Source organism: Terrapene carolina, unplaced genomic scaffold, assembly GCF_002925995.2.
Source record: "Terrapene carolina triunguis isolate 2854851 unplaced genomic scaffold, T_m_triunguis-2.0 Scaffold89, whole genome shotgun sequence".
In the NCBI taxonomy this organism is placed as follows: domain Eukaryota; kingdom Metazoa; phylum Chordata; order Testudines; family Emydidae; genus Terrapene; species Terrapene triunguis.
The window spans coordinates 32254656-32265644 of record NW_020664440.1 but is presented as its reverse complement, the minus strand read 5'-3'; the positions used below and the strand labels follow the sequence as shown (position 1 = coordinate 32265644).

The window sequence follows — 10989 nt, the reverse complement described above, 5'->3', positions numbered from 1 at the left end:
TGGGAGACGGTGTCCTTGCAACCAGGCCCTGGCAACGCAACGTCAGCATTGTGGGGGCCAAGGAAAACAGGAGCCACTCGCTCCAGCTCGGGATTTTCCACCTCCCAGGGCTGCCTGCCCAGCCTGGATACAAACCAGCCAGCTCCAGATACTGGCTGCAGAGCCCCCCTGCCAGGATCCTGCCCCCAGCCCCACCACAAACCAGCCACCCCAGATTCTGGCTGCAGAGACCCTCCACACAGACCCTGCCCCCCAGCCAGAGCCAGCGCTAGGCATAAGCAGACTAAGCAATTGCTTAGGGCCCTGAGCAGCTCAAGCCCCCCCCCCCTTCGGTTTTTATTATAAGAACTTGCCTGTTTTAGTATTGGGGGGGGTATTCCTGCCTAGGGCCCCCAGTGGGCTAGCACTGCCACTGCCCCCGGCCCTTGGCTCCTCCAGTCCAGAGGTGGATGGGACACTACTAGCCGTGCCCAGGTGATCCAGTGCATCCCATATGTGGGGGTCTCCCTCCCATTCAGTGTCACCCCTCACTCTGTTAAGAGGGCTGGGAGTCAGGGTCCCTCGATTCTATCCCAGGCTCAGGGAGGGGAGTAGGGTCTAGTGGTTAGAGCAGGAGGCTGAGAGCCTGGACTCCTGGGTTAATTTTCCAGTGGGGGGAGGGGAGTGGTCTGTGTCTAGTAGTTACCCTGTGTGTGGTGGTGGTGGGCTTGGAAGCCAGGAGCCTAAATTTAATCCCAGCCTGTAGGAGGGGAGTGGGGTCTAGTGGTTGGAGGTGGTGAATGCTGGGAGCCAGAACACCTGGTTTCTGTCCTCTGGTTCTGAGGGGAATGGGGTCTAGTTTGTGTGTGAGTAGATGGGGGTTGTGAGCTAAGACTCCTGGGTTCTAGCCTCTGCTCCGGGAAAGAAGTGGCTGTAGGGTCTAGTGGTTGAGGGTGCAGGAAGCCAGGACTCCTGGGTCCCCTTCCGTTCCCCACCATGCCTTGTCTCTCTGGGTGCCCTCAGTTCCTGGGCCCTTCGTCCCACAACTCGCGCCTCCGGATTTATCGCTGAAGTGGCTCCCGGCTCCGGGCAGCGAAGCGTTAACCCCCCTGCCTGCCCCGAGCCGAGCGAATCCGGAGTCACACCGGGATCGGGCCCGGGCTGCGGAGGGGAAATGACACGGCGCGCCGCTTCCTGGGGTGGGGGAGCCGCGGCCCCAGCGCTCGCTGCCTCCCTGGCGCTCACACGGCGAGTCGGGGCGCCAGGGGCGCATGGCCCGCGGCGCGATGGACCGGTGCTCGAACCACAGTCCCGCGGGTGAGTGCGGGGGGCCCGGCCAAGCTGCCAGCTCCGAGGCGCGGCTCCCCCGCGCTCCGGACCGCCAGGGGCCCGTGTTCCGCCCGGGGCCCGCTAGCGGATCGGGGGCTGGAGGAGGCGCTGTGCGGGTGGGAGCCGGGGGCCTGGCGGGGCGGGTTGGGGTGCATGGGGAGGGTGTGTGGCGTGCGTTATGTGGGGGTGCAAGGGGTCGGGGTGGGGATGCAGGTGTTTGGGGGTCCATGGGGTGTATTGTGGGGATGCAGGTGTTATGGGTCAGCCGGAGGGTGCTCTGTGTTTGCAGATGGGTGGGGGTATTGGCTGCATGCAGGGCACTCGGGGGTGTGTGGAAAGGGGGTGTACTTTGTGGGGGGGGTCTGTGTGGAGGAGAATGCACTGCCTGGGAAGGGTCTGGGGGCTCAGTTATTGGGGGGCACTGCGTGTGGAGGGGAGTGGTCTGGGTGGGTGTGTATAAGGAGGGTGCTGGGGTGTGCATAAGAAGGCAGGGGTTGTGTGTGTGGGGGGTGCATGTTGTGCTGGGGGGGAGTGGGAGGCTCTTCCTCCTAGGACAGAGTTTTAAATTCCTCTTTGGGGTCCCCATCTCTCTGATACTCCCCAATACCCCCAACCTGCCAACCCCCCCTGCCCTATTGCACCTTTCCCTCCACAGTGACTCAGCCTCACTAGCTGCCATGGCTTTATCCATTTCACAGATGGGGGAACTGAGGCCCAGAAAGATCCCTAGGGACACACACAGAGCTGGGAATAAACCCAAGAGTTTTGGTTCCTAGCGCCCCTCCAAGCCACAATACCCCACGTCCTGAAGCTGGGGATAGAACCTAGGCATCCTGGCTCCCAGTCCAGTCCCTTAACTGCAAAGTTGGCCTCCTTCCATCTCTGGACAGGCTGACATAGCATCTGCAGTGGGGCTGTGTGCCCCCTCTCTGCAGGATAGTTGGCTCCCCATAGCACCCCTGGTACCTACCCCCCCCCCATGGAAGTATCAGTGCTTCCTAACCAGGAGGAAGCCCAGCCAGAGCCAAGGCAACCCAGCCCAGAGACATGTGGGATGGGGGAAGAATGGAGAGGGGGATGTCAGGTCAATGGTCAGAACTAGGGGGTGCAGAGGAGGGAGTTCAGGTGGTGTCTGTCTGGTCCCCTACTCCAACTCTGCTGCTTTACAGGGCTCTCCTGCCATTGGACCACCAGGCTGGTGGGGCTCCTGGCCTGGGGCTGGCCTCGCCCCTCACTCTGAGTCCAAAGGTCCCTGCAGTGCTGGGTAGCATCCTGCACTGGGTCCAAAGGTCCCATCAGTCCTGGCGTCCTGCCCCACCTCCCACTGGCAGCTGCTCCCTCAACCCCACCCCGCTGCCCCTCCCTGTGTACAGAGGGCCAGGGAGTTGGGTCCTGACCGGGGGCTCTGTCTAGCCTGGGTGTGCCCATCAGGGGCACAGAAACTAACAGGCCCCTTTGTCGTCCCCCCCTCCAGCTCTAGCCAGTCCCTGCTGGGATTCATGTTGTAGCACAGATCCCATACCCACATGTGGGGGGGACGACTTACCCCCCCCCCCAGCCCAGCCGGATGTCCCAGTGGTGGTAGAAATAGGTGTGCTGGGGGTGCTAGAAGTAGTAATAACAAACACCAAATACCAGGTTTCCATTGTCAGCACCCCCACTATGAAAATTGTTCCAGCACCCTTGGGCAGTCCCCATGTCCAGGGAACAGAACCCCTAGGGGGCACGTCCCCAGTGGGGCAGGACCAGGGCTGAGGGCTGGGTTCAGGGGCTTTGTTGGCTGGGGTGGGGGATGTTGGATTCATAAACTCAGCCCCCCCCCAAATCCCATCTCCCCAGACCCAGCTTGTCCTACTGATGGCACCAAACCCAAGCTGGGCCCAGCCTAGGGGCCCACGTAGACAAATGTGCTGCTGGTGGAGGGAAGCCAGGAGATGGGAAAGCACCCAGCTCAGCCCCACACTCCTCCAGGCCTGCCCCCCACCAGCTCCAGGCCTATTCCCCAGGCCTGCCCCTGGACCCATCCCCCAAGCTGACCCCTTCTTCCCCCTCTCCCCACAAGTTTTGGGTCTATCCCCCAGGCCTGGCCCCTGCTCCCCATGGGCCTCTCTCCAGCCAGGTGGCAGCCGGAAGAGGTGGGGGTTTGGGTGGCTGAGCCCATCTGCCCCATGTCCCCAGTCAGAAGACTTCCACCGCAGCCGTGCTCAGTGCCCAGGCACAGCCCCCTGGCACTGCCCTCTTCTTCCCCCTCCCCCCACCCAGAGCAGGGAGGAAGCTGCCATGGGCCCAGAGATTGCAGAACTGAGCCGGATCAGAGTGCTGGGAGACCCCCAGGGCAGCAACCCCATTCCCCAGCACCCAGTCCTACATCTCCCCCTGCAGCTGGCAAGGGAGCACCAGGCCCTGAAGGGTTAATGCCAAGCTGAGCACCTCACCCAAAAATGTCACCCAACGTGTTTCCCTGGGGGTGGGTGGGGGGTGCGGCTTCCTGCGAGGAACTGCTAGAAAAAGCAGCTCTGTGGTTTAAGGCGCAGGATAGGCCAAGGATGCCTGGGTTCTAGCCTCAGCTCTGAGGGGGCTGGAGACTAGTGGTTAGAGCAAGGGAGGCTGGGAGCCAGAGCTCTTGGGTTCTAGCCCAGCTCTGGAAGGGAAATGGTGGGGTCCCATGGTGCCCAGCCCCTCCCGCTCTGGTGCTTGGCCAGTTGGCCTGCCCAACTCCTGTCTTTCCTGACCAGCATCTTGCCAGGCTGCTCCCTCCCCCCCCCCCTCCCCTCTCTGGCTGGGACTGGGCTGTCAGGCTGGTGCCTGGGGGAGTTGTAAATGCCATTGAGAAAGCAGCTTTGTGTTTGTCTGGGGCTGCAGCTCCCTGGGGACAAAGCAGGGCCTGTCCAGGGCTGGGGGCATGGGGCAGTGGGGGTGGATGTCATCAGCGCATCGTGCTGGAGTCTGCTCAGAGAGCTGCCCCAAGTGTGTGTATGTGGGGGGTACCCTCGGGGGCAGGATCCCATTCCCTCTGGCCCTGCACAGAGCCCCCAGCCCTTTTCAGCCTGGGCTTCCTGCTCCTCCTCAATCCTCCCTGTGGGGGCTCATCCACTGGGGCTGGCCTGGGTAGAAGTAGTGCTTTGGTCCTTGCCCCATCATGCAGCAGGGGGTGTCGGGGTGGGGAGCGGCCCCAGTGAACAGGCACTGTCCAGCCCCTTCTCCCTGGCATCAGCTTCCCTGTCTCTCGGGATTGGGTGTTAGGGGTCTTCGGGGCTCCATTTCATGTGAGGAGATTAGAGGAGGGAGGTTGGGAGCCAGGACTCCTGGGTTCTGTCCCTGCTCTGGGAGGGGCGTGGGGTCTAGTGGTTAGAGCAGGAGCTTGTGGGTCAGGACTCCTGGGTTTTATCCCCAGCTCTGGAAGGGGCATGGGGTCTAGCAAGTTAGAGCAGCAGGGGGCTGTGGGTCAGGACTCCTGGGTTCTGTCCCTGCTTTGGGAGGGGCGTGAGGTCTAGTGATTAGAGCGGGGGATCTGGTTTGGGGGCAGGAACCTGCTCAAGTGGCTGGAGCTAACGATTCTGATGCTGCCCCTGCTAGATGAGACCATCTCAGCCCTGCGCCCTGACCGGTTGGCCAGCCTGGAACTCCGGTTGCAGAGCCAGGAGGAGGAGCTGACGCTGGTGAAATCAGCACTGGCTGACGCGCTGCGGAGACTCAGCCTCTACGACCAGCAGATCCCACTCCTCACGCAGCAGCTACTGGCAGGTGGGATACAAAGGAACTGGAATAGAAGTCTAGCAGCGGGCGCTGCATGGAGCAGGGCAGGAGCGCTGGCTGTGGGCGGAGCTCTGGGTTATTCCAGCCCCAGGCTCTCCCAGAAGAGGGCTCTGTAGGGCACGGGGCAGGAGCAGTCGGGGCACTGTGGAGGGCAGCGTTAGAGTGATCTGGGGAATTGGGGTTTCCCATGGGGCTGACATTTCTCTGTCATTTCCCTGCAGTGAATGATGCCGTCCCAGACACCCGGCTGTTCTTGGATCCTTCGCTGGGCCATGGGGCATCCTGGATCCCACTGACTGCCAGCTGCAGGTATCACCCAGGTTGTGCCCCCACCCTGGTGCAGGGACCCCAGGGACTTCTGGCTCAGGGACAGGGAGGGGGCCAGAGCCATGAGGCAGGCACGACCCTGAGGTTCAGGATCAATACTGAGGGGGGAGGGAGTGCCAGGTTCTGGGGAGGGGACCCCAGGGCAAGACCCCCAGATGGGAGTGAAGAGGGGATGGGGGGCAGTGGGGGTATTTTGGGGAGACAGTAGGCAGAGGCCATGGGGTCAAGTCTGGGGGATTGGAGGGGTAAGAGGTTTTGGGGCGGGCAGTGTGGGCAGGTTGAGGGGGGTGAGGTGGGCACTTGAGGGGCCTCCCACCCCACGGGGCGTTCTCTCTGCCCATGCTGTGGTGCTTTGGTTCGCAGCCCAGTGCCTGCATCGGGAGTTGTGTGCCATGAGGAGTTGGGTGCAGGGAGCCCGCTGGGCGCCCCCATCAGCACCGGGACCCAGACTGACGAGTCGGCCCTGTTGGATGTGAAGTGGGGCTGGAGCCCCAGCCACAGGACCCCGCCAGGGATCGGGGTCAAGGCAGAAGAGCCAAACGCCCTGGGGATGCCTCACAGTCCACTAGGCCTGGCCCAGCCAGCCTCAGCCCCCGACATACTGGGAGCAGGGCCTTCCCAGGACTCCTCCGAGCCTCCCCACGACTGTGAAGCAGCTGCCCCACTCCAGGGCAGTGCAAATGGCAGCCAGCCCTCTGAGAGTCAGCTCCATAGGGAGGAGATGCTATCCCCGGAGCCCCCATCCGAGGGGAGCAGCAGCAACAGTGCCACGGCCTCCCCGGTGCCAGCGGTCCATGCCTTGAAAGGCACCAGGAAAGAGCTGTGAGTGGGGGACAGAGGGGGCACCAGGATACCTGGGCTCTATTGTCAGCTCTGGGAGGGGAGTGGTGTCTAATGGTTAGAGCAGAGGTGTGGCAGCCAGGGCTCTGGGTGGGGATTGGGGTCTAGTGGGTGAGTGTGTGTTTACGGGGGCCAGAAGGTGGAGGGTGAAGGAAGCTGTCTGGGAACCAGGATTCCTGGGCTCTGTTTCCAGTTGATGTGCCCAGCCGCATCCCCCAGTGCAGCCTGAACTGTGGGGCTGGTAAAATCAGACTCTGTCTGTGTCTTAGGCCCCCCACACAGGGGAGCCAGGGTGGGGAGATCCCCAGGGGGAATCGCTGAACAAAGGGCCCCATTCTCCCCTTTGCCTGAGATGGGGTGTGAGTGGATTGATGTGGAAAAAGGGAGTTCATGTGGGGGTGCCCCTGCCTTGGGGAGCTGGGGGGTGGCTCATGCTGACCCCCCCCCGGTGCATGTAGTTAACCCTTTGCTGACCACTCCCTCTTCCCCCAGCCTGCGCAGGAACAGCTCCTCCGACAAGCCTGACAAGGCCAAGGCCCGGCAGCGCCTTAGCAAGAAGGCAGCATCCTCCGCCAACCTGCTCACGCGCTCCAGCAGCCTGGAGAAGTAGGGACACTCCAACCCCCCCACCCCACCCCGAACCAGTGCCCCGTGCTGGGAACAGCCCCCCACTCCCTGCGGTGATCCCAGCTGGGAACAGCCCTCCCCATGCACACCCTGCCCCCCACGGTGATCCCTCTGGGAACAGCCCCCTCCCCTGCACACCCTGTCCCCCACAGCGATCCCTGCTGGGAACAGCCCCCCCTCCGCACACCCTGTCCCCCACAGCGATCCCTGCTGGGAACAGCCCCCCACTCCCTGTGGTGACCCCTGCTGGGAACAGCCCTCCCCCCACATCCCCTGCCCTCCGCCGCGATCCCTGCTGGAACACCCCCACACACACGCACCCTGCTGCACAGAGCTCCCCCTGCTCCACTCCCCACAGTTAGAGCCAGAGCCCACTCCCTACAGCCCGCCCTGCTGATGCTCTGCTTTTCCCTTCCAGCCGGATGAAGGACCCTAACCTGAGCCCAGGTGAGCTGTGGGAAGCTGAGTTGTGGTTAGTGCCCGGGGGGTGTCATTTCACTGGTGCCAGGGCCCTGGGCAGTGTGGGGAGGGCATGTGGTGGTGGTGGGGGGAATTCAGCCCCTTGCCCTGGTCCTTGGTGCCGCCACACATGGTCCAAAATCTCCTGATGCTCCCTGTTTCCTTGCAGGGCCCTTGGGGTCTCGGCGTGGGACCTACAACCTTGGTGAGGCTACTGGGGCAGGCATTGGAGGCTGCCCTGGGTGGCTGGAGCCATGGGGGGATGGGACCCAGTGCATGTTTCTGATGGGGCTTGTGAGATGAGGTGCCTGCCGGGGGGCAAGCCCAGGGGATGGTGGTGTGGGAGGTCAGGTGTGTGTGGGACTGGTGAATGGGATGGAGTGGGGAGGGATTGGGTGGAGCCGGGGCGGGGGGGGGGGATGGCCTGGGAGTATGGTGCTCTGGGGGATGCGGTGGATGGGGTGGGTGGAGGTGGCAGGGGGTTGGATGGGGTGGGTGTTGGCAGGCTGCATGGGATGGGGCTGGGGGGGTGGCGCTGGCTGTGACCTGTCTCCCTCCCACCCCCGCTAACCCCCAGAGGGCCTCTCGATCAAGATGTTCCTGCGGGGCCGGCCCATCACCATGTACATTCCATCGGGCATCTCCCACTACGAGGAGCTGCGTGCGGAGCTGCCTGCTGAGCACCTGCAGCTCGACTGGGTGTATCCTTCAGCAGGGCAATACCCCCCTCCCTCAGCCCGCACCTGCCCTGCCCCAGGCAGCACTACTCCCCATAGAGCACTATGCCCCTTGCTCCCTCCAGAGGGCACTGTGTTCCCGCCCCCCACCAGGTGCACTGTGCCCCCCTTCCAGAGGGCGCTGTGCTCCCGGCCCCCGCCCCCTCCCACAGGGTGCACTGTGCCCCCCTCCAGAGAGTGCAGCACTCCCGCCCCCTCCCCCAGGGTGCACTGTGCTCCCAGCCCCCCCTGCAGTCCCACAGGGTGCGCTGTGACCCCCCCAGAGGGTGCTGTGCTCCCACCCAACCCTCACATCCCCTGAGGTGCGCTGTCCCCCTCTGTCTCCCCAGCCCTGGGGCTGGCTGGCTTGGCCCCCTTGCTCCCCTCTGTGCTCCTTGACGGACCTGCCCAGCTATGGGTACCGCGGCCGGGACAGCCGCTCCAATCTTTACGTGCTGGCCTCAGGGGAGCTGGTTTACTTCATCGCCTGTGTGGTGGTGCTGTACCACATCCAGCACCGCAGCCAGCGCCACTACCTGCGCCACACCGACTGTGTGCGATGGTGAGTGTACGGGGCAGCACCAACGGCGTGCGAGGGGGAGTGCATGGGGCAGCACCAACAGCGTGCGAGGGGGCAGCACTGACGGCATGCGAGGGGGAGTGCACGGGGCAGTACTGATGGTGTGCGAGGGGGCGTGTGGACTGATGGCCAGGGCCTGGGGGGCACTGACTGAAGGAGATGTGGAGTACATTGAGACACAGAGCAGCTGGGAAGCACCAACTACGACAGAGGGAGAGTACACGGTGGCATGGACTGAAGTGGAGGGCAAGGGCACAGGGGGCACTGACTGCGGCAAGGGCACGTAGGGGGGTCCCAGGCTAGTCTCCACCCTGGCTGTGGCCCCTGAGTTTTTGAGCCAATAACCCCCCTCCCCCCCGTCTCTCCCCTGCAGCCTGGCTGTGCATCCCGACAGAGTGCGCGTGGCCACAGGGCAGACTGCTGGAGTGGACAAGGATGGCAAGGTACCCACCGAGGGGGGACAGATCCTGCAGGGCTGTCCCAGAGCGGGATTTAGGGAAGTCCCACTGAGCCAGCTTCCTGGAAAGCCGGGTGAGAAACCCTGCCATGCCCTGGGCTCTGGCCCCACAGGGTGGGGAGAGCAGGGGTCCCAGTGCAGGAGGCCAGACCTACCGCAGGGTCCCTGTCCAGGAGGCCCTGTCTCCTGGACCTGCCCCCCCGGTCCCTGACACCCCCCAGCTCCTGTGTCTGTCCCTGTCCTGACCCATCTCCTCTCTTGCAGCCCCTGCAGCCCTTCGTGCACATCTGGGACTCCTCCACGCTGCTCACCCTGCAGCAGATTGGCCTGGGGAGCTTCGAGCGGGGCGTTGGCTCCCTTGCCTTCTCCACTGCTGTGAGTCCAAGCGCTAGCTCTGCCCCCCCTTGGCCTCACATCTCTCTGCCCTCCCTTTCTCCACCCCCAACTCAAATCCCTGCCCCATGCTGTCCCATTGCCCCACCCCAGCTTGGATCCTTCCTTGCCCCCTTGGGCTCTGGGGGCAGGACTCCCTCAGGACAGCCTGACAGGAGGTGAACCCGGCTGGAGTACCCCCAATTCCCCTCCCCTCCCAGTCCTTGTCAGCCCTGGCTGTGCTGGGGGCCTGGGCTGTGCAATGGGGGGGGAGGAGATGAATTTGTGTCCCGTATCCAGCCCCCACACATCCCCTGCATGTTCCCCATTCCCCCGTGTCCCCATATTCCTTCCTTGAGGAGCCCCAGTTGGCAACTGTCCTTCCCGGCTGCCATCTGCAGGACCAGGGGGCCTATCTGTGCGTGGTGGATGACTCCAATGAGCACATGCTGTCGGTGTGGGACTGTGCCCGCGGCACCAAGCAGGCCGAGATCAAGGTGAGTCAGGAGGCAGACCCCAGGGCTGCATAGCATTGCAGGAAACAGAACCCAGGAGTCCTGACTCCCAGCCCCCATCCCTGCTCCCACCCACTAGCTCCCACTCCCTTCCCAGAGTTGGGAAGAGAACCCAGGCGTCCGGGCTGCAGCCCCCATTCTCCTTCACTGGGTGACGCTGCAGTGTTGCTCCTGCTTTCTGGGTGCCGTCTCCATGGCACCTTGTACATATCTGGGAGCTGAGGTCATTGCGTTGCCCCCACCACCACGCAGGGACCCTAGGCTGGGCCAAGGGTCTGAGGCTGGGCTGTGATCGATCCCGCTCTCCTGGGGATGGAGCTAGCTGCAGGAGGAGGACTCCCCTGGGGTAGAGGTGCCCCCCAAAACTCAGCAAGAGACCCCCCCCCAGCCCCTGGGCATCTCCCTGCCCCTGGTGTCATCCACTGGTGGGAAAGGAGCAATGAGGGGTCTCCCCATCCCCACCCTTTGGGGGCCCCACACAGAATCCTGCTTGGCACCCACAATCCCTCCATGCCCCTGACCCTCCAGTTGCCCCCTGTCCTGCCATGCCCCCTCTCTCTCCTCTCCAGAGCACCAACGAGTCCGTGTTCACAGTGGAGTTCAACCCCCAGGACAGCAGCAACTTCATCACCAGCGGGAAATCCCATGTCTACTTCTGGACCTGGAGCGGCAGCACCCTGAGCAAGAAGCAGGGCATCTTCGGGGTGAGGAGCTGGGGGCTGGCTGGAGGGGGCAGTTCTCAGCCTGGCTGGGGAAGGGCTCTGGGCTCAGCCTGTGAGGGGCTGGGCCTGGCTGCCCCGTGAGCCCCCCCTCGATTCACTTCTCTCCCCCCCCCATTTCCAGAAGTACAAGAAGCCCAAATTCATCCAGTGCTTCCTGTTCGATGCCAACGGGGACGTGCTGACCGGGGACTCAGAGGGGAACATCCTGACCTGGGCGCGCACGGCCGCTGACATCCGCACGCTGGGCAAGGGCGCCAAAGGTATCAGGGGCGGGAGGCCTGCACAGACCCCTGGGCTGGGGGGCAGGGAC

The 10989-nt window shown here is 63.6% G+C and overlaps 1 protein-coding gene across 1 annotated transcript in view; it reads left to right on the top strand.

Moving 5' to 3' along the window:
• The first annotated feature begins 1081 nt into the window (after positions 1-1081).
• EML3 (EMAP like 3) overlaps positions 1082-10989 on the top strand; it is a 20778-nt gene continuing 10870 nt past the window's right edge. Inside the window, exons 1-14 of the mRNA XM_026650468.2 lie at positions 1082-1296; positions 4885-5052; positions 5286-5373; positions 5755-6213; positions 6724-6837; positions 7277-7305; positions 7487-7522; positions 7895-8018; positions 8446-8595; positions 8987-9056; positions 9335-9445; positions 9844-9939; positions 10527-10661; positions 10801-10939. Of these exons, the coding sequence (XP_026506253.1) occupies positions 1251-1296; positions 4885-5052; positions 5286-5373; positions 5755-6213; positions 6724-6837; positions 7277-7305; positions 7487-7522; positions 7895-8018; positions 8446-8595; positions 8987-9056; positions 9335-9445; positions 9844-9939; positions 10527-10661; positions 10801-10939 (1765 nt within the window). The 5' untranslated portion in view covers positions 1082-1250. The remainder of the gene's footprint in view (positions 1297-4884; positions 5053-5285; positions 5374-5754; positions 6214-6723; positions 6838-7276; positions 7306-7486; positions 7523-7894; positions 8019-8445; positions 8596-8986; positions 9057-9334; positions 9446-9843; positions 9940-10526; positions 10662-10800; positions 10940-10989) is intronic.